The 27,898-nt window shown below is 42.0% G+C and overlaps 3 protein-coding genes across 4 annotated transcripts; all 3 read left to right on the top strand.

The window, feature by feature from the left end:
• The first annotated feature begins 401 nt into the window (after nt 1–401).
• trabd (TraB domain containing) lies at nt 402–8,525 on the top strand. Of its 2 annotated transcripts, XM_033621998.2 has the most exons (10): nt 402–476; nt 996–1,036; nt 1,424–1,490; nt 2,151–2,317; nt 2,653–2,793; nt 3,133–3,243; nt 3,335–3,474; nt 4,449–4,621; nt 5,405–5,501; nt 5,588–8,525. In XM_033621998.2, exons 2-10 carry the CDS (start codon nt 1,013–1,015, stop codon nt 5,769–5,771), a joined length of 1,104 nt encoding a protein of 367 aa, XP_033477889.1. In that variant the 5' UTR covers nt 402–476; nt 996–1,012; the 3' UTR covers nt 5,772–8,525. The 2 variants fall into 2 exon arrangements, with proteins under 2 accessions (XP_033477889.1, XP_033477888.1); XM_033621997.2 differs by lacking the exon at nt 402–476 and having other exon boundaries at nt 503–1,036.
• A 1,125-nt stretch (nt 8,526–9,650) lies between these two features.
• Nucleotides 9,651–18,470, top strand: selenoo1 (selenoprotein O1). Its single transcript, XM_033621484.2, has 9 exons — nt 9,651–10,327; nt 11,753–11,956; nt 12,058–12,235; nt 12,636–12,766; nt 13,337–13,614; nt 13,798–13,966; nt 15,333–15,518; nt 15,788–15,944; nt 17,036–18,470. The coding sequence occupies exons 1-9, from the start codon at nt 9,771–9,773 to the stop codon at nt 17,258–17,260; spliced, it is 2,085 nt and encodes a 694-aa protein (XP_033477375.1). The 5' UTR covers nt 9,651–9,770; the 3' UTR covers nt 17,261–18,470.
• Nucleotides 18,471–18,900: 430 nt separating this feature from the next.
• On the top strand, nt 18,901–27,860 carry mapk12a (mitogen-activated protein kinase 12a). The gene is made up of 12 exons (XM_033621485.2): nt 18,901–19,284; nt 20,102–20,231; nt 22,281–22,339; nt 22,419–22,530; nt 22,635–22,664; nt 22,860–22,907; nt 23,161–23,275; nt 25,899–25,970; nt 26,148–26,227; nt 26,345–26,423; nt 26,509–26,682; nt 26,844–27,860. Exons 1-12 carry the CDS (start codon nt 19,166–19,168, stop codon nt 26,909–26,911), a joined length of 1,086 nt encoding a protein of 361 aa, XP_033477376.1. The 5' UTR covers nt 18,901–19,165; the 3' UTR covers nt 26,912–27,860.
• The last annotated feature ends 38 nt before the right edge of the window (nt 27,861–27,898 follow it).

The raw sequence follows: 27,898 nt of genomic DNA on the forward strand, positions 1-27,898 counted from the left end.
TTCCATCTTTTGGTGGAAATTTAAAATATGACCCACTCATTGTCATGACACAGGTAAGCCCAAATTCCCTTGTTAGACTGCTCAAGCACACAAAATGCATCCAAAAGCACTTTAAGACTTGTAGCACGAGTGTGTGTGAGAGCATGTTATATGTTGAAGCACAGCTCTGCTTTTATGTGTAGATTTTAACATTTTGAGACAGTCCAGGAGCTAAATCTGTCACGGTCTTAATGTAAGTGGAAACGTGGATAAGAAAAAGAGTCCAGACTTTGATTGTACTGTGATGAACTGATACTGTACTGAATTGGTAAAATGGAAAGTAATTAAAAACATTTTCACTATAAAAAAAGATGTGTGCGTCCCAGCAGTCAATGACTACATGTACCAGAATGCACCGCGGCTGTCAGATTCAGCCCAGCACCGTAGGTACTGCTGTACTGGCGAGGAGCACACTGACATACGGACTGCCTTGCTCAGTAAGTTGCTGATATTTTTCTCTAGACAACTATTGTACTTTTTTCCAAAAACATTGAACTAGGTAATGGTGGTATTTGTTGTTAAATTGTCCCGTTTCAGCGTGTGTAATGTGACGTAATTCTCCTCGGACTTGCTAGCCTACATTAGCCTGAGTTAGCTGTTATCATCATCCGGTAGCTAGTCAGACCGATGTAATGTTTAGTAACCTCGTACCTGGAAGTAACGTTAGCTATTTTGTAAACCTGCCCCCCGGAAAGTCACTTCTCCTTTATCTGTGCAAGCCTCTCCTATTGCTAGTCATAATGATAGTCCCGTCGGAGACAGTGTCACTATAATAAACCAGTGACAGTCACCACTTTTTACCATTAACGTTACAATTGTTAGCTGCGTTGTCCGCAAACGCTGGCTGTAAAGCAACGTCAGCAGTCAGTAACTCTGTACCGTAGCTAGCTGTGAGTCCGTGAACGTCTCACGGTTCTTTGGTAACATGTCTTCATCGTGCTGTCTGTCACACGCAGCTCTTAGTGCTTCAAACATGGATCAAGACAACAACTCAGAGGTTTGTTACACTTATAATCCTCGCGTGTGTGTGTGTGTGTGTGTGTGTGTGTGTGTGAGAGAGAGAGAGAGAGAGGAGATGTTTTTGACTGATGTTTTGCCAGATGTCCTCCCCACACTGTTGTAAGAGGACACACAGAACAGCTTGAGTGTTTTAGTATGATACAATCTGTGTAAAAACATGCCTGTTATTCTGTTGTTGGCTTAATTGTTTCTCAACCACTGCTATGCTAACTTGCCCTGAGCAGTTACCTAATTATGTGCAATCAGCCCGTAGTTCTCAAAGTGGCTAGACTTGGACTTGGAGAGGATTAATCCCTTAATCTTGCACACTAATGTAAACATGTCAACTGCCTAAGGCATTGTTTGCTGTTTTAATGCCTGGCAGGATGAGTCAGTTGGCCCATCGGAGGACCCTTCAGAAGAGGAACTGCCTTGTCTACCTCCGGGGCTCTGTAAGTTGTTTTTTAAAAAGTGTGTATGGTGTAGTAGCTCTTTTTTGAATGACTGATTGCCATCTCATGTCTCTGTTACACAAAATTACACACTATATAATGTTTTTTGTTAATTCTCTAAGACCAGATAGTTTATCAACAGGATTGTTCATTGCAGCAGCCTTTTCACTGTCATTTCTAATTTAAATTGTGAATCTGCATGACACAATAATGAAAGTAATGCAAACGATACGCTCTCAACAAGTATGGGATTTGCTACTTCCTGGGGCAATAGTAAATTATCTCCACACACTCACACATTGTACTTTAAGAATGCAGCATTTCCAGATGCAAGTACATGTGCAATAGTTTTGTTACAGTCCTCACTATTAGCCAGAGGTGTTTGTTGCAATTTTTCCAACTATGTAAATAATCTCTTGTAAACTTTGATGTTTTTTCTGGTGTGCATGTAGTCCCTAGACTTGTCTATAGTTTACAAAATAGCTGCAACTTATCTCTTCTCCAGAGATGCTGGTGGTGTCAAAAGGACCGGGACTTAAATTGCTGTAACTACATCTAATGCCTTAAAGAAAAATATAGAACCCTACAAAAAAAATCCAGACATCAAACACTAAAGTTGTCCTCTTGTATTTAAAAACTGTTTCTGTTCTTCCTGTCTAGCTGATGGTGAAGCAATGGAGCTGCTGTGGCAGTTGAGATCCCAGCGCCGCCAGTCGTCCCCTGAACTCCCAGAGACAGTGACCCGTCTTACTGCTCCTGACGGCAGCCTCCTATACCTGGTGGGCACTGCCCACTTCAGTGACAGCAGTAAAAAGGATGTGGCCACGGTAAGCCAATGAGAATTTACAGCAGAATTTATACAGTACACTGTGCTGCTTACGCCCTTTTAAAATGTGATATGCTGTGAATTGTCAGTGAAATAATGAATTAACTCTGTGAATGTAGAGAAGTGCTGCAGAGTAGCACCTAAAAGTGATGATGACTTGGCCCTGGTGTATGTACTGTCCTTAGTTTGGCATTCCTCCTTTGCCAAGCACAATTTTTTTTGTCTTCCTCCACACTTTGAACTACTCCCTCACTGCTCATTTGCCATTTGTCTCTCTTTTATTCCGTGTCTGTCTCTTATCTTACATACCCACTGCTCTTTCTGTGCCTCACACAGACGATCCGCGCTGTGCAGCCAGACGTGGTGGTGGTGGAGCTGTGCCAGTACAGGGTGTCTATGCTCAAGATGGATGAGAATACACTGCTGAGGGAAGCCAAAGACATCAACCTGGATAAGGTTCAGCAGGCCATCAAACAGGTCAGGCTTTCACAATGATGGGAACTAACAGTGGCGGCAGTGTGAAAAACAGCAAGAGCAGATAACATAGAGAGACAAGTAATGGTGCTGTTTTGGAATTTGAAACCACTGTTATCCTATGATGTAAGAAGCAAAGAAGGAAATCGCAGCATGCACTCATTGTTAATGGGAAAATAAATATATCTAATGCACAACAGGATTTAGGGTCAGTAAAGAGCTTTTAGTCTGTTGTGCACTGGTTTTCCCAAACTATGCTTACGTACGTGCATAAAAATCGGAACCACTGACGGCATATCTTTGTTTTTGTGTGTTCTTGTTTCTGCCCTGTGTGTTTGTCAGAACGGGCTGATGTCTGGCCTGATGCAGATTCTCCTGCTCAAAGTTTCAGCTCACATCACAGAGCAACTGGGCATGGCTCCTGGAGGAGAGTTTAGGGAGGCCTTCAAAGAGGTAAAACATGCACTCAAGAAATTATAAAAAAAATGGATGCTAGTTTCATTTTTAGTGTTTATTTTATCCTCAAGTTTTTCTTCGCACAAAGGCTGGACAAGTGCCGTTCTGTAAATTTCACCTTGGGGACAGGCCCATCCCTGTGACGTTCAAGAGGGCCATTGCAGCTCTCAGTCTGTGGCAGAAGGCCCGTCTGGCATGGGGTCTTTGCTTTCTGTCAGACCCAATCAGGTATGAGCTCACCACAGTCACTTTGGAACTGTCTTTCTCAGTAGCTGTTATCAGACACTGCTGTTCAAGACCGAATAGATGTAATGTTGACTCACCCAAAAATGAGGATTTTGCCATTTTTTAATTGAGTTTTTGTCCGCGCCCAGCACATTAATTAGAACTGAATTGGGTTCAGAACATGCTGTTTAATGGTCTTTCTTAAGAGGTTTCCATTTCGTGGAAATGGTGGACAAAAGCAAAGGTTTTAAAAAGGGATCTTCAATGTAAATGTCAGATATTAGAGAATTGTGGCAGCAGTAGCTAACATTTTGATTTGAGCATTTTTTTGCCTTGAAGAAAATGTAGCTACAGTACATCTGCGTGTTCAGTGTAAAACTAGGGAATGTGCGCCCACACATTTTTTACAGAGTAGATGCAACTCTGCCAATTTCTTTAACTGCCGGTGTCTGTGAGATCTTGCTGGAGGCTTTCTGCATGAAGTGATTGTGCGTCCATCTTCTGACATCTCTTTGATTGAGTCTGTTAGATTCTCTGATGTATAAATCAGCATTGCCTAGGGAGACCTAAACAGAATATATGCTTGAAAGTAAAAATTCTCATGACTCACCATAGTTGTGCTGCGATTCATCCTCTGAATATGTACTTGATAAATACAATGTGTTGACAATGCTGTCAAAGTCTCCTGCAAATGCAAACTTCTGCCCAAATTTAGTCATTTTACACTAAAATTTGGTGAAAAATATACATATTTCCTCTTAAAAAGTATTTAAAACTTAGGGATAAGCCTTGTTTACATCTTATATAAAGAGGTTTTAACAATGGACACGTAAAAGATGTCAGAAGCATACTGTTTGTTCCTCTTTCTTTTCTTTATACTGTCATAACCAAAATACAATGTGAACCGAAAACCAAAATGTCTTCTCCTTCCTGTGTGACCACCACCGACTGTGTTGGACTGTGTGTTACGTTTTCAGTAAAGAGGACGTAGAGAAGTGCAAACAGAAGGACCTGCTGGAGCAGACCATGTCAGAGATGATCGGCGAGTTTCCTGCTCTCCATCAGACCATTGTGGCTGAAAGAGACATCTACCTCACGCACACGCTCCGCCAGGCTACACGCTGTGTGGAGGCCCCCCGTAACGCCCAGAGTGCGTATCACACTGCTCTATAAGATAGTAATAACACGGTTCTTATTTGTAGATTTTTTTTTTTGTAGCTAAATTATTGTATTTCCTCCTTGTTATGTTTGTTCATTGAGCTTGGGTTGATACATGCATATAGTTTAATTCCAATTTTTTATTCATTGTGTTCTTTTACTTACGTATTTCTCATCAGAATTGAACATTACATGGTTTGAATTTTATTGTAGTCTTTATATTTATCATCAGAGTATTGTATAGCTTTGGCATGACAGTGTTTTCCCCTAACAAGATGTGTCAACCTTCTCTGTATATCTATCAACAATTTTCTCACTAAATTGTTGCGTAATGAACCGCCCAGTAGTGACAGTGTGGTTTGAATGCTACAGATACTGATCATGGAAATGCTGAGTCACATTGTGTAAGAAGAAAAAAAAAGGAAGGAAAAAAAAGGGTGAAATTTTTAACTATTTTTCATAGAAACAGTGGGATATTTTTTTTTTACTGTTTCACTTATCGTAAAAGCAAATTTGCATTCATGGTAAGATGATTCATGTTTTGTGAATCATGTCCAGGTTCAGCAGTGCATTTGCTCTGGATAATTTCTGCATTGTCTAAAAGCGGAAAATCCGGAAATTCAGGGCTTGTCTGTTTGTCATTTCCACTGAAATCTATCACTGTTGTATTGGATAACTTAAGGTTTCAAACATGGTGATGGAAATATAAAGAACATGTGGTTGTAGAAGTTTCAGTTGTTCATGTAAGAGAACATTTTATACTTGTGTTTTATAGAAGTGCCTGCCGTGGTGGTTGGAGTTGTAGGAATGGGTCACGTCCCTGGAATAGAAAGAAACTGGGAGAAGCAGCTCAACATAAATGAAATCATGAGGTGAGTTTGTTACATTAAAGAAAGTCAGTCATAGGAATATACTGTATGTGTCTTCTCATGTGTCTGTCTGTCTGTGTCTTTCTCAGTGTTGCACCTCCCTCACGTTTCGGCTGGGTGTTGCGCACAGTCATTAAGGGAGTCATGATGGGCATGCTGGGATACGCCTGCTACCGTGCTGGAGGAAGTATAGGTCGAGTCCTGCTGTCTTTGCCTGCAGTCCAATCTTTAATGGAGACTCTGCGGCCACCCCCTGCTCTAAGCCATCAGTGACACGAATTTTGATCTATTGAAACAATGCATTTTTCACCAATGGCCTTACAAACAGGAGCTGAGGCTGGAGGAGAGGTTTCACCAGCCCACACAATGAACTAACAAGGACCTCAGGAGGGTTACAAGCCTCCCACCTCGTAGAAATGTCCCTGTAGACACAGCGGGGCCGTACTGCCAAAGAAACTATGACAGTACTCTTCATTTTCTTTCATATTTTTGTGCAAATCCTGCATTTTGTAGGGTTTACAAATGCCAATAATTCCTTTTAAAATAGATTTACATTTCCCCTACCATTTCTTTAAATGACAAATGGTGAATTCACAAAGAATGGATCGCGGCTGCTGATAGCACCATGGATTGCGCACCACTTACAACTGCTATCTGCCTTGTCTCAAGGTCTGATCGCAAAAGATATTGTGCTAATGATATCACAGCAAAGACATGCCCATTAAGATTTGCAGCTGAGTGCGATTTGCCGTTTTGTATCTGGCAAAGTATAAATGAGAGAAAAGGAACATGGATGCTGAGCAACAGGTCCTGACTGATGAGGTTCAGAGGCATTCCTCAGAACTTCAGTGAGTAGTTTAAACTTGACAGAAACTGTATTTGGGTCATTGCTGGGCATGACACCACTTGTAAAGGTGCTTCAGTTGTCACCAACTCTCTGAAGACACTCATAATTTCACTGTAACTTCAAGTAGCTATTAGCGCTGATCTTTGTGATTTGGTCTGTATCTGCTATGAGGCTCGTTTGCAAAGAAGGGGGGCCAATTTTGCACCAAATGTATATACAGTATATTACTTAATTGAAATACATGCGAATAGCCCAGGAGCACCGAGACGCTATTTGCTTGGCAGTGCAGTTACAGGTGTATTTCACATTTTGCAGGTGCTTTAAGAATGACATGGTTGCTTTTTGAGTTATTGTGAAGTTTTTTGTGAATTCGCCCCAGAGTTTTTATCTGAGAAGTATAATCAGAATCATCGCCGGTCACGTGCCCTGATATGACTGAGCCATTTTATGAGAGTCACACTTTTCTAACGCTGTCTCCGTATTCCTTCCACCTTTCTGGTGCCAACCAGCATTTTTGGTAAATGGCCCATTTCAAGCCCAGCACTTTATAAGAGGGTCTTGTATTATACATGCAGCCTATCGAAGGAAGTGAAGGACCAAGTAAAATAGCAAGTCAGTCAAAGTATGGAGTGGCCCTCATGGTGTGAGGTAAATGTCAAAAATGTCTGAATTGGATGGTTCACCATCATTTGCTTAAGTCTTGATGAAATGCATATTCTTCAAAACCTACATATGACAAAATGATTTTTGTGCATGGTCCTGCCCTCATCAACAGACAAGTGCCTCATATTGCAGCAGTAAGGGCTAATGGTGAGCTAAAAGGAATGGCAAATATGTGTGTTACATGCATCGTACACATACAACAACCAAATGGTCCGTGCAATTTTCTAATATTCTGTGTTTATATAACTATGAATGGCCTATTTTATAAATACTGCTGCCCTAAATATAGACCATCTAGTTTGTGTTGTCTTGGCCTCGGTTCAAATCACCATAGCCCCTTCATTTTATGGTCACTCGGACATTCAGCAGAGACCTGACGCAGGACAGGCTTAAATGTGCCTCAGGATGAGCAAAGCATTTATTGTTTTGCGTATTTGATTGTACCTCCAATATGAGGCACCCTCACATCTTGGCTTTAACTGGCTCCATCTGTGAGTAAGGGTTCATACTTGAGACAAAAATATGCATCTTGTACAGACTGACATCTCTAGAAACCTCCACATGAGAACATCTGTCATTCAGCGCACCAGCTGTTTGTACTTTTATGATATATGCATTATCACTTGCCAGTCTGATTGTAAAAAAAGGGAACAGGGATTGGTTTGTTTCCCTCAAATTTAGGATTGAACTTGACCGTAATGATTTGTTATGGACTTGTTTTGACTACTGTGAAGAAGGAAACTGATGGTTTAGATTGGTCGGAGTTGGAAGGTAAAGCCTTACACTGCTATCACTGCTGCCTTTGACCCTCAGATTGCCTCCTCTGCTGAGGCTTTATATTACCAACACTGACCTGTATCTGTAGTACAGAGCTTCTTATTGCACGCATAAAAATTGGCGAGATAAAATCCCCTGGAGCTTTGTTACACGGGAGATGTCCCAACAAAGTCAAGAGTATAAACAGGGAAATAACATGGTTGCGAGGCCGTAATCCAACGTTAGTTCCCAGGTATTCCCAATTTTAATTTTAAACGATTCTATGTACAGTAGTGGAATTATTCAGATGTATTTATAAGATGTGAAAGGAGTTAATTTGCTGTCTTTAATTTGTAAAATTAACTAATATGGAACTTTAGTAAATGAATCAGTGCCACAAACATAATTAAGTCATCCACACATTAAACTAACTCAGATTACCTGTCTTCCAATTGATGCATCAACTATCATGCTTAAGTAAGAGATGAAAATATTTGGAACAGATGTAGTCATGCCTCTCAGTCCCTCAGCAGTATAATACTGTAAACCTTAAACATTACGTGTGTGTCTCCCTCCCACGTCATTTCCAAAGGTTTAATCTGTATGTTTGAGAATTGCCAAGAGTTAATGGTATGAATGCCTGTATTTGCTGCAAGATATGTTTCCCCATGTCCTTGTGTTGTATTGTCATTGTTAACAAACCAAACATTAAATCCTAACTTCTGTAATGAGTTATTAAAAGATTTTAACTAAAGACAAAATTGTTTGCCTCAAAAATGTTCATTTTTTAAAAACCCTGCTGCAGAGATACTGAGATTTAAAGGTCCAGTGTGTAGGATTTAGGGGGATGTACAAGCAGAAATGGAATATATATATAATAGTATGTTTTCTTTAATGTATAATCACCTGAAAATTAGAATTTTTGTGTTTTCGTTACCTTACAATGTATATCTACATAGAGAGCAGGCCCTCATCTATGGAGATCGCCATGTTTCAACACTACCAGAACGGACAAACCAGACACAGGCTCTAGATGGGGCCTTTTGCATTTGTATGTTGACCACAGTAGTTGGAAGCCCCTCCGTAATTGAGCCACATTGGAAAAACAGTTATTTTTAGTGCAAAACTACTTTATTCAGTGTTTGTAGCAGTTAAAATCACTGGGTCCATTCGTTTTGGAGAGGAAGAGACCTCTGCAGATATTTTGGATCCCAGTCAAAAACTCCTGAACATCAGGAGAAAAAAAGATGAGCTGGGCTAGCAGCCCATCTGCAACAAGCCAAATAGCCTTGGGGAAATACTAATTTGTATGTGAAACTGCTTTATTCTGTGATTTTGCTGGTTTAAACTGCTGGGTCCATTTGTTTGGTGTCAAAGAGATCTCTACAGATAATTCGGCCTCTGATAAAATCCTCCTGAACGTTCGGCTCAGAAATAACATGAACACACATTCAGTTGTCAGGAAAAAAGGTTAAGTACACATGGCAGTTCCTGGGCGAGCAGCTCATCTGAAACTTGCCAAATAACATTGAAGAAACACTGATTTGCAACGTCAAACTTATTTATTCAGAGTTTTTACTGTTGTAATCACCTGATCCATTTGTTTTGGAAAAGAAGAGACATCTGTGGATAATTCGGCTTTAGGTAAAACAATCGAGAGAGGTTTTAGCTGGTGGCAATCTGCAATGCTCCTTTAATGCACTCAATGATGATTAACTTTCCTGCAGCCTAGAGTCTAGTCGTTTTATTAAAATGATGTATGTTGCTGTATATGTGGGATGATTTAATCAAATAATGAAGATAACTTTATTATCTCAACCTTGTTATCATTTTAGTTTCGGCCGAAACTAAAATGATTACGTTGCGTGTTCCCGGTCGGACCAATAATAATGTAACACCGGGTGTCTCGCAAACATCCGCTGTAGCTTGCAGGATTATGAAAGCATGATTAGTGACTTTATTTAACCTGCGCCAGTGGATACACGCAGACAGATGGCCCTGTTTGGATGGCTTATTTAGGACCTCGGCTCGCACCGTCACGCATCTTTATCCCCGGTGTGTCCGCGCTCAGACTCCTCGGTACGGCCGGGATGGCCGATGACATGGGTCTGGCGATGAGTCGTTCCCCGCTGGAGCGGCTCGACTTCGACAACCTCGTCCTCCGGAAACTTCCCCTGGACTCCTCCGAGGAGCCGGGTGTCCGCCAGGTGAAAGGAGCATGTTTCTCCCGGGTGAAGCCGCAGCCGCTGACCAAGCCCCGGTTCGTGGCGGTGTCACATGAAGCCTTGGCGCTGCTGGGGCTCAACGGGGAGGAGGTCATGAACGACCCGCTGGGGCCGGAGTATCTGAGCGGAACCAAAGTCATGCCAGGATCCGAGCCCGCTGCTCACTGCTACTGCGGACACCAGTTCGGCCAGTTCGCCGGGCAGCTGGGCGACGGGGCGGCCTGTTACCTGGGGGAGGTGAAGGTGCCGCCCGGCCAAGACCCCGAACTGCTGCGGGAAAACCCGAGCGGCCGGTGGGAGATCCAGGTGAAAGGAGCCGGACTGACTCCTTATTCCAGGTACTGGAGGTGTTTATTTGTGTCAGGTTGTGTAGCGGTAAACTCTTTTTACGAAATAAACTAAGGACGTAGCCATGTTATATTATATTATATTATATTATATTATATTATAGCGATGCCCACATTCCCCAGCATGATGGACTGGCTGGTTTGTAGTTTGCTGTTAAGTTTGCTGTTTTCTGTTTCATAAGAGTTTGGCAAAGTCAATTTTCTTGTTATTGTCTATGGTATGTCTGTTCACAACATGATGTTGATTTATAGTTTAGACCATTAGTGAGCTGGCTGTCCCACTTCATGACCCCAGCTGTATTTTCCAACTGGTTTTCGAGTCTGATGTCCTCTGTGAAGTAGAAGTTGTCACAACATTATATTATGTCACATGTATTATATAATATTATCCATCAAAAGTAAATACAACAGGACCGTGTATTATAGAAATATCAAATAAATAAAAGATACTACCAACTACCTAAATACACATTCACCAATATTACATTCTAGTTTTCCAACTTTTGATACTTTGAAAGTAATGACATAGTGAGACAGTTCAGTGTTTGACATTGATTGTACTTACCAAAGCAGTAAAGCAACAAACAGCAATACCACAGGGACAAACCACATGCAGAAATGCAGTAGACTGTAATAGTAAAACTGCTAATAACAATACTGGCAATTTGTTAAGTTTATTTAGTATTATGATTATATTTGATAACAATTATGTCAGGCAGTGCGTGGTTGCCTGTCATAATATAGATCGATAGATAGATAGATAGATAGATAGATAGTGGGGTTGGGAATCACCAGATCACAACACTTAAGTCACAATACAATATATTCTGGTTTAAAATATGTTGCAATATGCTGAATATTGGGATAAGATATAGTGCATTATATTGTTATTCATTACCTTTTTTCAACTGTTAATTATGTCCCCAAATGTAAACTTTGTCAACATCTGTTTCAGCTAATAAGATCAAGTTTTCAGTTTTGTCCATCGCACCTCAGGCATTTTTTTTTTGCAGCAGCAAAATGTATTTAGTGAACTGAAAAAGCAATTGGTTATATTATTCTAGTAGGCTACCTGAAGTTTGATTTGTATTTGTCATCTTTATAATTTCTGTAATAAAAAAAATCGATACTTGGCAACGTGTGATGACACAATATTGCCACACAAAAATATTGCAATGCTATACTGTATCGATATTTTCCCCTATCCCTAATAGATAGATAGATAGATAGATAGATGGGTGTGTGTGTGTCGGATCATCTAAAAGATCAGATGTGGTTGAAGAATGTCAGATGAGTTTTAGAGGGTCTGTTAAGCTTTGACACAGTTGAGATGTGGCTTTTCCAACATTCTCTATCTGGGTAGTCGGGGAAAATGTACCTTTCCTTGTGATGATCTGTCTGTTCTGTCCTCCACAGACAAGCTGATGGCCGTAAAGTCCTGCGCTCCAGTATCAGAGAGTTCCTGTGCAGTGAGGTGATGTTCTTCCTGGGTATTCCCACCACCAGAGCAGGCTCCGTAGTGACCTCTGACAGCAGGGTCGTGCGAGATGTGTACTACAGCGGGAACCCTCGCCATGAGAGATGCTCTGTGGTCCTCCGCATTGCTCCCACCTTCCTCAGGTGAGTGCATATCGTCCTCTCTTTCATTTATTATGGATGTCTGATCTTCTCGATATGTTCACAGTAGAGTTGTTTGTCTCAGTCGTGCGTTCTCTGAGCAGGTTCGGATCCTTTGAGATCTTCAAGCGGGCCGATGAGTTCACGGGACGTCAGGGTCCCAGCTATGGACGTGATGAGATCCGAGGTCAGATGATGGATTATGTGATTGAGGTGTTTTACCCTGAGATCCAGCAGAATCATCCAGACAGGGTGGAGAGGAACGTGGCTTTCTTCAGAGAGGTCAGAACACATGAGTGACACTGGTAACATACATATTTCAGTCAGCGAAATGGCACTTGAGTAATGACTAAAAGACTAACATGTTTATGGAGGTTTACTTGAATCTGCAAGTCTTGGAAACAAGGCCTGACATTACTGTTTGGAGCCAAATTTGGATCCTCTTATCCTGTTAAGCTGCTGTGGATGTTTCAGTGACTGCATGTGCTGAGTCACTGTGACTGTGTGTTCTCATTCACTGTGACCTCAGCTCAATATGAGATTAAGATGTCATAACAAGGCATTAAACTCTAGATGGAGACTTTTGACATTTTCTTCATCCAGTTAGTCAGAAATTGCAGATGTTTCTGGGAATACAGCGCAACCCTCTCACATTAGATTACTGTCTTGTCCCTGTTTGAAGGTGATGCGGCGCACAGCTCAACTCGTGGCTCAGTGGCAGTGTGTAGGTTTCTGCCATGGAGTCCTGAACACAGACAACATGAGCATCCTGGGACTTACGCTGGACTATGGTCCATATGGCTTCATGGACAGGTCAGACATTTGCACAGTGTTTATGGCCAGTTGGTCTGATTGATCCAAGGGTCACCTTTTAATATTTACAGGGTTCCCACAGTCATAAAACTCCTGGAAAAGTTATGTAAGTTAGTAAGTTAGAAAAATTGTTTTTCAGGCCTGAAATTGCTTTGGAATCAACAGAAAGTTTTGGAGGAGTTTTACAAATCCATTATTTTGGCTATTGTTTAAAATATGTTCATGAAAATACCAAAACATGTCTGACATTACACAAAAAACGTAATTGCTGTTGTTGTAATTGTTTATCTACAAATGCCTGGGACGTGCTTAGGCCTACCCATTTTAAACTACTTAAATAAAGCCATGGAAGTGGGGTGAAATATGATGGATACATAATGGAAAAGTTTGAAAATGCATTGGTAAAAATGTGTGGGAAGCCTGCATATAAGTCAAGAGTCTTTTTGTTTTGCTGCAGCAACTTATTCACCATCATCGTATAGAAGTAGAAATAATAGTAAAACAGTCATCTCCATAAAGTCTCCATAAATTATCAGATAACAGAAAAACAGCTTTCTGTATCCCTCTCAGGTTTGATCCAGATTTCATTTGCAATGCCTCCGACAACTCTGGCCGATACTCCTATCAGGCCCAGCCAGCCATCTGCAGGTGGAACCTGATGAAGCTTGCAGAGGCTCTTGCTCCAGAGCTGCCACCAGACCGGGCTGAGGCCGTTATGGAAGAGTACCTGGATCTGTATAACGGCTACTACCTGCAGATCATGAGGAAGAAGCTGGGCTTATTAAAGAAGGACGAGCCTGAAGACGAGATCTTGATCTCGGAGCTTCTGCAGACCATGCACAACACAGGTAGTCTGATGAGAGAGCATTTAAGTTAGTGAGAGGCAGAGGGTTTGAGGATGTAATTCATACATATAAAACATTATTTACACACTTAACATATTTAAATATTTTTTAGAACATGTTTAAATAATCACTGGTGAACCATGACATTGCATCGTTGTTGTAACCTTCTCTGTTCCCACCCTGCAGGTGCTGACTTCACCAACACCTTCCGTAGCCTGAGTCAGATTTCCTGTCCCACTGAGGGAGAAAATGAGGGAGATGAGGAGCTCATCAAGAAAGCCACAGAGCTCCTGCTGGAGCAGTGTGCCTCCTTAGAGGAGCTCAAGGCTGCCAACAAACCCACGATGGACCCACGGTGAGCTTGCCACGCATGCTGCCCTCTGTACAAACACACTATGTTTCATCTCTCGTACCATCACAGAAGGGAAATGTAAATTAAAACTTAGTTTAGTTAGGCTGAAAAATTAGGAATAAAATAGTAAATGCTGCAAAAGAAAATCTAAATCAATTTTGCTGTGGATATTCACTGTTGCCATAAGATGAATCATAATATTTTTGTGACCCTTTGGTCAAAATTGCCATGTCATAATTGAGCACATTCATGCTCCCCAGGACTTGTTATGTGCTAATATCCTGTCTTTTAGCACCAACCTTAGGACATTATTAGGGTTTACTTATTTTTGCCCCATTCATGTAAAATTATAAGAATAGCAAAATTATCAGTATTTTGTTCAAATAGTCCCAAACTTTTGTTTTGTTTGGTGTGATACACATTGCAGCCTCTGGGTGCCACTATTGGTCTTGCGTACAGTTGTTTGTACAGTGGATGCATCACAATCCATCAGTTTGAGGTGTAGTTGGTAACTTTTAAAAAAAGAACTTTCTCATATTTGATGAAACTGTCACAATGTCCACACAGAAGTACATGAGACAGATAATCAATGGAAAAATAATTTTCTTCTGCCTCCTCCTGGTGCTCCTGATCCAAGGCGGCTGAACGAAAACAACCAATCAGAGCTGAGGAGTCTCTAAGGCAGCTGTCAATCATGTCAGTCACTGCTTATGAACTGCGGTCAAACTGTCAAAATAGGCAGCGCTGATCAAATATGAATCAAGATTCTGTTACTGCATTGCCTGTTTCTCACCTTAAATGTTTCCCGAAACATGTTTTAGTGTACTGTTTAGCTGTAAAATGAGAAAGCTTGTGATCCGGCCACCATGTTAAAAACAGTCAAGCAAAGTAAACACCGCCCACAAGCCAGGGTAAATGTTCTCATTTTACAGTTAACAGTACATTAAAATATGTGCCTGAAAACACTGAGGTGATAAATAGGCAGTGCAGTAACAGAATCTTAATTCATATTTAATCAGTGCTGCGTAGTGTGCCTCTGCGACTGGTAATTATGTTTCTTTGGAGGCCATAGAGGGAATATTGTATGATATAAACAATAGATTTAGAGTAATGAGAGTTAACACATTTAAACACATTATCTGAATTCCTCCCTAACCTAATCTTTTTGTGCACCTAAGCACAGTCAGTGAAACAGAATGCAGCATAAAGATAATCTTTGTTTGGTTCCATCTCATTACCTCAGATTCCCCATAACGTTTCTAGCAACTGTTAAAACCTGGATTGCCTGCACTGGCAGCTGTGGTCCTCTGCTCTCTGCAATATGCCAATAAAGATTATCACCGTTATGTTTTCTGTCTGCTGCTGACAGTGAGCTGGCGATGCTGCTCTCTATGGCTCAGAGCAACCCAGCGCTGTTCCAGATGATCTCAGACAGGGCTACAATTGCGAGACAGTTGGACAGACTCAGCAAACTGAGAGACCTGATGGAGATCAGTCAGGAAGAGCTGAAAACCAGACAGGCGGAAGAGTGGAGCCGCTGGATCGCACGCTATAGGTGAGATTCTGGGAGGGGATTAATGGGTGGATAGAGAGAAAGAGGCAAGATACGTGAAGGAAATGATGAGATAGAAAAACAGCTGGCATGTAAAACAAGAGTAGAGGGTGGAGGAACTGCACGGACCGGATGAGAGATTTGTGGGTGGATGGTAATGGGTGGAAGTGTGACTGATAAAGGGGGGCGGACAGAGAGAAAGAAGAGGAAATGGGGGTGTTGAGTCTGACATTGCCTCACTCTCTGACTGTGTTGTGTTATCACTGCTGCAGGAAGCGTCTGGCTCGGGAGCTGGAAGGCCAGAGTGATGTGCAAGCAGCGCAGGAGGAGAGGGTGAGGGTGATGGACAGCACCAACCCTCGCGTGGTGCTCAGGAACTACATCGCCCAGAATGCAATTGAGGCTGCAGAGAATGGTGACTTCTCGGAGGTCAGGCTCTTTCCGCTGTCATTTTGTTGTTTATTTTTACAACTGAATGTCGAGTCATCATACCCTTGTTTTAGTTTAGACTGTTGTGCATCTGAGTTAGAAAAATAATTACAGTTTTAACAAAAAAAGTATCTACAGTGCCTCAAGTTTTGGCATTCAAGGGATAGTTTGGATTTTTGAAGTGGGGTTGTACGAGGCACTTATCCATCGTCAGTGTGTTACATATAGTAGATGTCAGTTGGCATGCCCCCAGTTTGGAGAGGCAGACCAGAATACCGCCATGGAAGCTAAGCAATGTACTGCTGTGGAGGGGAGAACATATAGAACATATTTTAGCCACCTAAAAAACACAATATCACTTTAAGTGTATGCTATATTTAAAATGTTTTCACCACTTTTTCTTCCTGCCAGACAGCGATTTCTGACAGGGAGCTGAAGGTTATATCACTCTCTTCAAAGCCAGACTTCATTCAGAGAAACAGGGATTTAACATCGCTGAACACAGGAGCTGCTGGTCTACCGCACTTAGTTTGTTTGGGTTGTTGTGTGACTTGGGCATTTAAAAGAGTTAGTTTGGATATGCCGAAGTCACACAACAACACAAACAAACTTAGTGGTCGAGCCAGCGGTAGATCAGCAGCTCTCGTGTTCAGCGAGACAAAATTAATGTTTTTGTCAATGGAGTCTGGTGGCTTTGACTAGAGCATAGATGGGTAACTGTCTGCGTCAAGGTAAAGCCGTGAAAATACTCTCTATATAGTGAACACTTAAACTGTTATAGATTTTTGTAGGCGGCTAAAATGCATTTTGCAGCTGCCCCCAGTCCACACCAGTACACTGCTTAGCTTCCGTGCCGGCACCCCTGCTGCTTGGAATGTGCCAACCAACATCCACTGTGTGTAATACACTGACTATGGATAAGGACGCCCTTATAACCCCACTGCAGAAAATCCAAACTATACCTGTAAGAGTGGCTTCACAGTAGAAATGAAGATACGAATGCACTTAAGTTGAACTCAATTCCATTTGGGTCTCTTCAGTGTTTCACTTTCAGGGTGTTGAGCTGCTCTCACTTCCTCTCTTCACTGCAGGTCCAGCGGGTCCTCAAGGTGCTGGAAAAGCCTTTCTCTTCGCAGCCAGGCCTGGAGCTTCCTGCATGGGTGGGCGGAGGCGAGGCTGCTGAACAGGGGGAGAGGGATGAAGGAGAGGAGCAACAGCAAGAGGTGGCATCTACATCCACTACCAGAAATCCTGTCCCCTATGACAGCAAGCCCCCAGCTTGGGCCCATGAAATCTGCGTCACATGATCTTCGTAATAACTTCCCTGATCGATCGCTTTCCTGCCTAAAATGATAAGAGAGTTTATTGGTCTTTTAGTTCATATTTTTTGTACCTTTTATAAATCTTCCGCTCACTGTGCAACTCTCTTTTATTACTTTGGCAGGCAGCGTTCAGGGAAGTTAGCACGAGGCATGACACCCTATAGGCTACGTAGCTGAACCAAAGCAGACAGGGACTGTGTTGAATTTGGTGGTTGAATTTTGGAAAAGCTTTTCTGTATCTGAAATGTTTTTGAAAAGAGATTATTTTCCTCCATGGCTTGATATCCCTGCTTAAACAGGATGTCACAGTGTGCTTTAACATCAGAGGTGGCTTAATACAAGGACTTTGTTAGACGAGAGGGTTTTAAGGTGGAATTTCCATGGTGTGTTAAATGCAGAAAACCGTGGGAAAATGCAGTTTATAAAAGATAATTGACGTGCAACAAAAGATGGCAGAAAATACAAGAAGCCCTTCAGCCCATTACCTGTCTGCTCGGTGTTTGGCTGTAGCTATTAATGACGACTCAGACAACAAGTCATACAGTGACTTGTCTGACTCTGACAAACTGTGGGGTGTGACCTCTACATATACCAAATAAAATGATGTGTGAGTGTGTGTCTGTGAGAGAGAGAGAGAAAGACAGGATGTTAGTTTCGGGCATGTATTTGGGTGAAGGGAGTGATTTCACTTGACCCAATGAGCCGCACTAGATAAACACGCACAAAACGTTCTCCTGTAATAGAAAACATTTCCTTTTGGCACTGTCATAGCACCACTTTATAAGCCACAAACATAACTCACCACTAACATGTTCAGCAAGCTTCTAAACGGAATGAGCAGAGGTAAAATGGGAACTGCGCTTGATTATTGACTATTTTAGCTGGGTTGTGACCATGCAAACTTCTCAGTGGAAGTTTACTGTAGGTTCAAATGTGATGCGATTAAGTTTGGTTTTATTGAAAGGGAATAAACATGTAATGTTATTCATGAATTTGTCTTAACTGTGATGCCTCGACACAAATCTTGACCTGTTATATTTAAATCAAATCTGTTGGTTTGGCAGATAAAGTCAGATTTGTTGCCACAATTAGGCTATCACAAAAAAAGACAGAAATGGACATAAAGTGAGATTATGTGAAATATGTGGTTGAGCTCTCCCTCAGCTATAGCCTTAATATATCCTAATAAACTGAGCATTCACTAGACAATGCCTCCTCTTCATTTTGTGCCAGATACATACCTACCATAGCTGCCTTTCCATGAACTACAGTGAACTCCACCTCCACATTTCTATGTTGCATAACAGTTTTAATTGATATTGCACCGCTCTGATAACACACAGATATTTAAACTTGTCCTCTTTGTGTAAATGTCACTCAGACCGAGCTCACACAATCTGACAGTTTGTTTATAACACCATGATTTCCTTGTTCTGTTTCCTGGACGCATGAAACTGTCTCTCTAACCACGCAGCTGTGCGTCTACAGCCCAAGGTGTCAGTAACGCACATGCCCCAGCAAGTCTCAAACATTCACATGCTCATACCCAAACCTCTGCAGCTTATAGTAATGTTGCCAAGGCGTTTTGCCAACTTTAAGGTTGCTATCCAAACTGTGCGCACCTAACAACGCATTTCACAGTCAGGTTGTCAGCCCAGTCTCGTATTACACACATTCCAGTCTCCTTTTCACCTTTAACTGTAGGCCGGCAGCGAGGCTCGGGAGTGGCTTTTAGTGACCTCAGGGTGCGCCCTGAGCGGCTGACAAGCAGAGCTGCGCAATGATCGAGGCTGAGCGCATAGGTGGGATCTGGGACAATGGGTGTGTAGCGACGGAGGAGATAAAACAACCAAAGAAGAACCTCTCCTACACTTTCTAATTCTATTTGTAATAAATAAGATGTCTAAGCGAGTCAGACCGGGCTATTACCGCCAAGAAGTCAACAAAACCACATGGGAAGTACCGGAGCGGTACCGGGAGCTGAGGCAGGTGGGGACCGGAGCGTACGGGACGGTGTGGTAAGTGATTTCTGCCCAACTGGGATGAAGCTGTAACACTGATCGTGCTGCTGGTGTATGGGGAGCAGGGTAACAAAGAAAGCGACAGATGGTGCCACACAGGCAGCCGCGCTGTTCCACAGCCAAACAAAAGAAAAAGTATCTGCGCTCCGCTCAACACATGCTGCTTCACTTCCTTATATGATGGAGACACCTTTCGCTTCACCACAATCAGCTATGTCATCTTTAGCCATCTCTGAGGTTATTGAATTATGGAGAGCACATGGGTGGTTGTGGGTGAAATAGGTGCGCACACCCAAGTTTTTAGATACACAACAATGAAAAGCAGATTTTCAGGCACCTTTGTGCGTCTCGCAGCATGCGGCCCCTTTGTTATCAATGATTAACTCTGTGGGCGGGTACTGAACTGCCAAGACGGACTCAATGCAACTTAATAACACATGAACAACTCTGGGAAATTGTGGTCGGATACAAGCTGGAGATGGAGCCGCCTGCTACAGCCATCACTGCTGGGAGAGGCAAGCAGATGAGGGAAACTGGATAGGCAGGGGGCTGTGTGTGTGTGTGTGTGTGTGTGTGTGTGTGTGTGTGGTGTTAACACAGGTTTGGGCTAATGGTGAACATTCCTGATCAGAAGATAACAAAGATCTTCAGTGACAGACCTCAGGATGGGACACACATGCTCTTGTCCCCCCTGATCACTGTGAAGTTCCTGTGATTAGATTTCTGTTTCCTCACATGTTGCAGACCAGTTAATGTTCTTTGGAAGATATTATATATTTTCACGTTACATCCTCTGTGATATTCTCACCCTCAGCTCAGCAGTGGACTCCAGAGCAGGAACCAAAGTGGCCATCAAGAAGCTGTACAGACCTTTTCAGTCAGAGCTCTTCGCCAAGCGGGCCTACAGGGAGCTGAGGCTTCTCAAACACATGAAACATGAAAATGTGAGAGGCAGTGTAATCAGTACAAGGGGTCCAGGCCCTCAGGGCTGCAGGAATATTATCAGTGAAATTAGAACATTTGTTAAAGGTCCAGTGTGTATGATTTAGGGGCATCTGTTGGCAGAAACGGCTTATGGTACTCATAACTATGTTTAAATAAGTTTATAATCACCTGAAAATAAGAATTGATTTTCATAACCTTAAAGTGAGTGGTTTATCAGGGGTGCGCTGTCAGGGCCCCCAGTTGGCCATTGGTAAACTTTGAAATAGATGATTTAATGATTCGGTTTTGGAACTAATAAAACCCCCTTTAACGTCCCACTGAGGCACAGTGAACCCCTGCTTGTTTCCACAGAGCACTACGGTACGGTACAGTTCAGTTTGGTACACTTTTTTTCCATTTCCACTGTGAAATGTTGTGCATGGCACCAATGGAACTGTTCCTAACCATCCCCATTTCTGGTCCCTTCTGTTGGGGTAACTAACACACAGATCTGGTACTAAAAGGTGGAGCTGTGAACACTGAAAGCTGATGATTGGTCAGTAGCGAATGGTTATTCTGCTCAGGGCTGAGTTGTGGCTGGTTCTGAGGCTCATGTAACCACTGTTCATACCAACAACTTTGACCATCACCTTAGTTTTAATATGACATACACTTTTACTTATGAGTGGATCTTCAAGCGTTTATATATATTAATTTTGACCGGATTATGTGAACAGCATATATTCTAATCCTCACTCCATTAAGAGTCATTCCTGTGGACTCCGGCAACACTAAACCCCTGAGCTTGCCTTAGAAGGACTAAATGCACATGCATGCTATTTTTAAATATCCCATGGAGAGAGACTCTCACTGCAGCTTGTTCTATTTTGTTCTGAAAATGTCGGCGTGCAGCCTCGTTCTGTAGATGATAAACAAGGTGCAGACTTCCATCTGTGTCACCAGTAATGAGGAAATACAGTGAGTACTGGACGGAGCAGTGAGTGACAATAACCCCGCCCCCATTTAAGGGTACTGTTTTGGTGGAAATGCCAGGGTCTAGGTACCATGTCTGAAAGGTTACTTTTGGTTCCAAAGGTACCATACCGAAAGTGTTTAATGGAAACTGGGCTTTTCAAACCCTAAGTGGGGCCCCTTCTAGCTCCCATATGACAGCTGGATAGCGTTTGTCATACAAACATTAGAAAGAATAAAACAACAAGAGGAGAAAAAACAGCACCAGGTGGTGTTGGGGGGCCTCAAAGGGCTTTTTTGCCTGGGGCCCCCCAGAGTCTAGGTACACCACTGTTGTTTATATCTACATACAGAGTGTAGTCTCGCAATCAGAGATCTCCACCTTCTGATAGTCTGGGGACACTCCTTTCTAAAGTGTGTTTAACACACTGGAGAAAATGGCCGGCAACAAAGCAACGCCTCTTGCATTTTTGAAAAGGACACGCCCTCCTGGAAATGTGCGCTCCCCCTTTTCTCGTCCGCAAGGAAACAAACACACAGAGAGCTTGAAAATGGATGCCGAGAGATTTAACTCTGTTTTATCAAACATGTGCTCAGTCCACAAGATTGTGGAAATGAAGGACTTACAGCGACTTTGTTTAAAACTTTTAACGCAGTCGGACTATGTTTACGAGCACAAGAGTTCAGCGAGCCACCGAAGGACCGCCCTGTGGATTTACTATTGGTTCTGCAGCTTAGGGAGTTTTTTTAAACTCTGAAATTGTATCCGCCCATCTAAACACAAAATCAGGAAGAAAGACATCAGTCTTTAGTTAAGCAAAGCATCTATAGACTGACTTGTGAGTCTATACAGAGTGGGTCCACTCCCACGGAGTGAGCCATGTTGTTCAACAGTAGCCCAGAACAGACAAACCAAATATTGCCTCTACATAGAGCTGTATGTGTTTTGTGTCAGCCACTGAAGTTCTCCTACATATTTTGCACACTGGTGAAGTTTCAGTTCTGCAAACTCACCACTAGATGCCACTAAATCGCACACACTGGACCTTTAAATGAACCAAAGGTGTTAACATATTGTATGTTTCTGTCTGGTGCAGGTGATCGGCCTATTCGATGTGTTTACCGCTGACCTCTCTCTGGACAGATTCCATGACTTGTAAGCTTTTGGCAAAATCATTTCAAAGTCTCATCTTGTCGAGAAGTATCGCCCTCATAACGTTTCCTTCTACCTCAAGTTATCTGGTGATGCCGTTCATGGGGACAGATCTGGGGAAGCTGATGAAGCTGCAGAGGCTGTCAGAGGAGAAAATTCAGTATTTGGTTTATCAGATGCTCAAAGGGCTTAAGGTGAAGGACTCTTCTTTGATTGTACATCGTGGACAATTTATGACTTTACAGCTTGGGTGTATTTGTTCTGTTGATTAAATCCAGGTTGTATTCTTTTATTACAGTATATTCATTCTGCTGGTATTATTCACAGGGTGAGTTGTCTTTTATATGTATATATTTGCACCATGTATGTGTGAGATAAAGATTGTGTTCACATATTGTTTCTAGTACTATCTAGTTTTATAGTTGGTGTTTCCTGCATGAACTTATACCCTCCTTAGTTTCCTCTTGCTTCTTTGTTAGTGACTCACAATCACAGTTAGTATCCTCACATTAATTTTTTGCAGGACCTTAAACCAGGAAATCTTGCCATCAACCAGGATTGTGAGCTCAAGGTACACACAAACAAGCACAATCAATCATGTATCTCCACTTTAAGATGTTTAATTCATGGAGTTACAGTTCAAATTTGATCATCTAGACCTTTGAAATGTTATTCTGGATCAATGCTTTGATCCAGAGTGTCACTGCCAGTTTTACGCTTTTAAAAACAAGCCTCTAAAGCCTTGTTACCAGACCTGTCACCTCATTATGAGCAAGATGTAAATTTTGCCATGTCTAACTGTGCTTCATTTCATGTTCTGTCAGATCTTGGACTTTGGTTTGGCACGGCAGGCAGACAGCGAGATGACGGGGTATGTGGTGACTCGCTGGTACAGAGCCCCAGAGGTCATCCTGAGCTGGATGCACTACACTCAGACGGGTAATGAAGAGCTAATTAAAGGGAAAAAAAACATTGCACACTGTCATCTTTTACCAAAGTGTCATGTTCAGTGCTCCCCATTAGCGCTGAGCCCTCATGTTGTGTTGCAATGTAGCATCAATTACTTGTTCCAGTGTTCTCACTTGCCCTCAGCTCGGAGCGTCTGCTTCAGTTAGTGATTTACTACATTTGCCAGAATGACCTTTACAACCTCCAGTTGTCTTTTTTCTTTATTTGGTTTTCTAAAGATTTCTTGCATGTGTCTTGTGGCACTGCATTGTAGTCTATTGAAGTTGAAGCTACAGTCAATGGAGACATTAGTATTTTCTTCAGTGACCGAGGATAGATTAATGAACAGGCCCACCAGGCAAAGAGACACAACCCGGAGGAGACTCAAAATAACCACAAATAGACACAATACTACTACATAGAAATGCAAAATGGCTCTAGCAACACAAAGGGACTCATAAAGATTATGACAGGGGGCACGACAACCACACAGGGACACAAAATGACCACAAAGAGATACAAATCAACAACCAACGGACGCAAAATGACTACAAAGAGATACAAAATCACTGAGACATGCGTAATGACAACAAAGAGATGCGAAACAACATCAAAAACTGGCTAAACAACTATAAAGTAGAGAGGTGGTGGGGCCTTCTGTATGTCTGTGCCCAGGGGCCCACTGTCTCATGATACGCCCATGTCTGTGACAGATTTGTGAGTAGTGAGTCTAGACAGCAGCTATAAACTGAAAACATCATCGTAAATATATTGGAAAAAAGACTCAAGTGGACAAAGTGGTGTTTAAAAACATCTTTGTTCATTTGAGTCAGACGGTCTTAGTCCAAGACCATAAAGACTAACTTAATTGTTTTCGACCTACAAGGTCTTGTTTACCCATAAAGGCCTCCTAACCACCAAATAAATACACAGCATGACTTTATTTTATCTTTCTAATTGTGTAACCATTTGGGGCCAGGCAACCAAATCATCAAGATAACCTTTATTGTCATTATACAAACAAGCTTTGAAAGCACTGGATCAGAGGCGAATAAAATGGCACCATTGTAGAATTCAGAGAAAATATAAAATTTATTAAGCTTTGTAAATTTTATAAATCTCTCATCTATAAAACGGATTTTTTAATGTGTAAATGGCCTTGCCCCAGAACTGCTCAGTCAAATGGTTTGAAAGTTTAACAGCAAAGGAGTGATGGCGAGGGGAGCAGTAAGTAAAGCCTGCAAATTGACAAAACGCAAAGACTTCTTTTCCAGTTAAATGCCCACAGATTTGGACATAAAATCATCAGAAATAGGGGCGCTGGTGGCTTAGTGGTAGAGCAGGCGCCCCATGTACAAGGCTGTTGCCGCAGCAGCCCGGGTTCGACTCCAGCCTGTGGCCCTTTGCTGCATGTCACTCTGTCTCTCTCTCCCCCTTTCACACTTGTCTGTCCTCTCAATTAAGGGCCAAAAAGCCCCCCCAACAAAATATCTTTAAAAAAAAAAAACAATCATCAGAAATAAAACATTAACTCAGTTTAAATTTTTCAATACCAAGTCAAAACTATGGCTTAAACAAAGGCAAATCTGTGAACACTGAGATACATGGCATATAGCATTCCTATTTTCATTCATTTTTCTTTTTGCAGCTCTTAATCATCATTCGTTATTGTCTCAGTTACTGATTCTAGTGGTGGTATGTTTGTTTTATTGTTCATCTCTGTACCCGTATTAGAGAGTTGTATAATGTGTGTCTGCCTGCAAATCTGCAAATCAAGTCTGCAAATTAGCCACAACTAGATGTCGTCCATACACTGCATCCATGGATGGATTAGTGCAGTGGTTCCCAACTGGTCCAGCCACAGGGTCCAGATTTCTCCTCAGTCATTAGTTCAAGGTCCACACAGTCCAATACATCCAGCGTCAGACTTGCATTTGGCCATGTCATCGAGCTACTTTGCTGTCTCTGTCAAGTAGCTGCCCGTTATTCACTCGCTCTACAGCAGGAAACTGCACTTAAAAATAATAGTTCCGTGCCAGAAATTAACTGTACTTCAAAATAAAGAGTGTTTTTTACAAACTTGACACGTCTGCAAGTCACTTGTGGTCCATTCAGAACGAACCTACAGCCCACTTCTGGACCGCGACAGACTTGAGTAGTGAACGGGCCTACCACGCACAGGCCCAGGGCCCTAAAGTGACAGGGACCCTTCTTGTCTCCTGCAAAGTGTCACTCAGATTAACACAGGAAACAGGATAGGACTCTAAATGACCACAAAGAGATATATAAGACCACCAAAAGATGCATAATGGCGACAAAAGTCACAAATCTACTACAAAAAAGAGGCAAAACCATCATTACGTCTTTGTCTTGCTCCAGTGGGGCCTTTTGCTTATCTGTTCCCAGGAGCCTATTGTCTCATAATCTGGTATCTAAAATGGTAATAATGCATATTACCCACTAGGTGGTGATCTCTTAACATTTTACCTTTTATTAGAGGAGCTTTGTTAGGGGGTGCATGCCTCACTGGCCCTCAATGTGCTGTAATTATACATTCCTCCCTTGAGATGGTAACCAAAAGTCTGAAATGTGTTGTTTTATGCTTCTTCCACAGTGGACATTTGGTCTGTGGGCTGCATCATGGCAGAGATGCTGCAAGGGAAACCTCTTTTTAAAGGCAGCGACCGTATCCTTTTACCTCACTGATGCTTCTCCTCTGACATGTTACAGACATTCATAGAGATAAACACAGACAGATATATTTCCAGTGTGAAATTTTACAGTTTTTTTCCTTTAAATGATTTGAAAGAATTATCCTGTATATGTCACTTACCACATTTGATCCTTGACCCCTGATCCTCAGACCTAGATCAGCTGACTGAGATCATGAAGCTCACAGGAACACCATCTCAGGAATTTATATCAAAACTAGAATCTGAGGATGTGAGTTCAGAACATGCACACATACAGAAACCCCTGATTTTGTTGTAGCACCCAGTGCACATTTGGGCAAAATCAGCATTTTTGTGCTGGATTAAATACATTTATTTCCTCTCATAGGCCAAAAGCTACATCAAAAGCCTTCCAAAAGTGGAAAAGAAAGACCTTCAGAAGGTGTTTCCCACAACTAATCCACAAGGTAGGATGTGCTCAGACTTTTGATCTGATCCTTTTTCAGTTTGACAGTCAAACTGAGATTTGAACTCTTTCCACTCTCTCCTCAGCTGTGTCTGTGCTGGAGCACATGTTATTGCTGGATCCGGAGAGTAGGGTAACTGCTGCAGAGGCTCTCGAGATGCCTTACTTCACCGAGTTCAGAGAACCAGGGGAGGAGACGGAAGCACAGCTGTACGACCACTCGCTAGACAACACAGACCAGCCCCTGGACCAATGGAAACGTAAGGATGACGGGGTTGGAGGGCCTGTTAGACTGGTTATGGTGCAAGGAAGCAAAAATGAATAGATAGATAATGGAGGGTGAAGGTGAAAGGAGGAAGAAGATAAGAGCTGTTATGTTTTAATGATCAGTGCCCTGCTGTGCTTCTTCCTCTTTCTTTAGGTCACACGTTCACAGAAATCTTGACCTTCAAACCAGTTCTGCCAGATTCTAAGGAAACTGCATTGTAAGACACAAAGATCTGGCTGAGCAGTGTTGGACCAGAACAAACTCACCTGTCTTTTTATCTTGATCTCGATGGGGATTAATGAATGCCTCTGAATCCAGTTCACAATTCTCTTATAAATACAAGCTGCCATGTTTTGGATTTATCTTTCAACATCATGTTGGTCCACCAGCTTGTGTCCTGACTTCAGTATCTGACCTTTCCAGTGTGTCCTAATATGCTGAGGATGCTGTAAAATATTCTCTGATAACTAACGTGAGTTATCAAGAATTATATTTTTTTTTATTACTCTGAATTTCAGTTTCACGTCACTGGTACATATATGTTGTAAGAGTGGGTTTTTTTGTTTGTGTGTTTTTTAACCAAATACATAACTACCTGCATTTTGGGTTAAATTTCAAGTCAAGGAAGTTCACAATAATTTCTGAAATTCTTGACAGATCCTGGTAAAATAAAACTGTACAATGCGTCATGCTGCAAATGAAACAAAGAGTAAAATAATCACAAATACTTCATGGGCAGTCATTCTTTGATTTTTATTTCTAAATTATTTTTCTTACAATATGTTGTTTTGTGGTGTAGCTTCCCCTCCAGTGACTACGTGCCCTTAAAGGACATTTGATTGGAATTTGATGGGACGTCCTTGTGTGCGTGTGAATGTGTCTGTGTGTAGGCTACGTGTCCTCTCTGACCTCGGTATTCCTCCCAGTGGCCTTAAGATAGCGACAAAACAAAAACACTGCTGAGATGCTGATCTTACAAAATCCATCCCAGCAGGTTGTGCACAATCATTCCCGTTTTGATTTTTATACCAAAAGCCAGACTTGCATCTGATTACGTCGTTTTTTGAAACACTGAAAGTAGCACAAAACACGTTATGTATTAATTTGTGAATTAATGTTTCTAATGCCACTCATGCATTTTTATCATTAAAGATTCTCTTTGAAAATTGTGCATGTTTTTTGGTTTTCTCCCAGCCATACCTGTTTGG

The sequence above is a fragment of the Epinephelus lanceolatus genome, chromosome 5, assembly GCF_041903045.1.
Source record: "Epinephelus lanceolatus isolate andai-2023 chromosome 5, ASM4190304v1, whole genome shotgun sequence".
In the NCBI taxonomy this organism is placed as follows: domain Eukaryota; kingdom Metazoa; phylum Chordata; class Actinopteri; order Perciformes; family Serranidae; genus Epinephelus; species Epinephelus lanceolatus.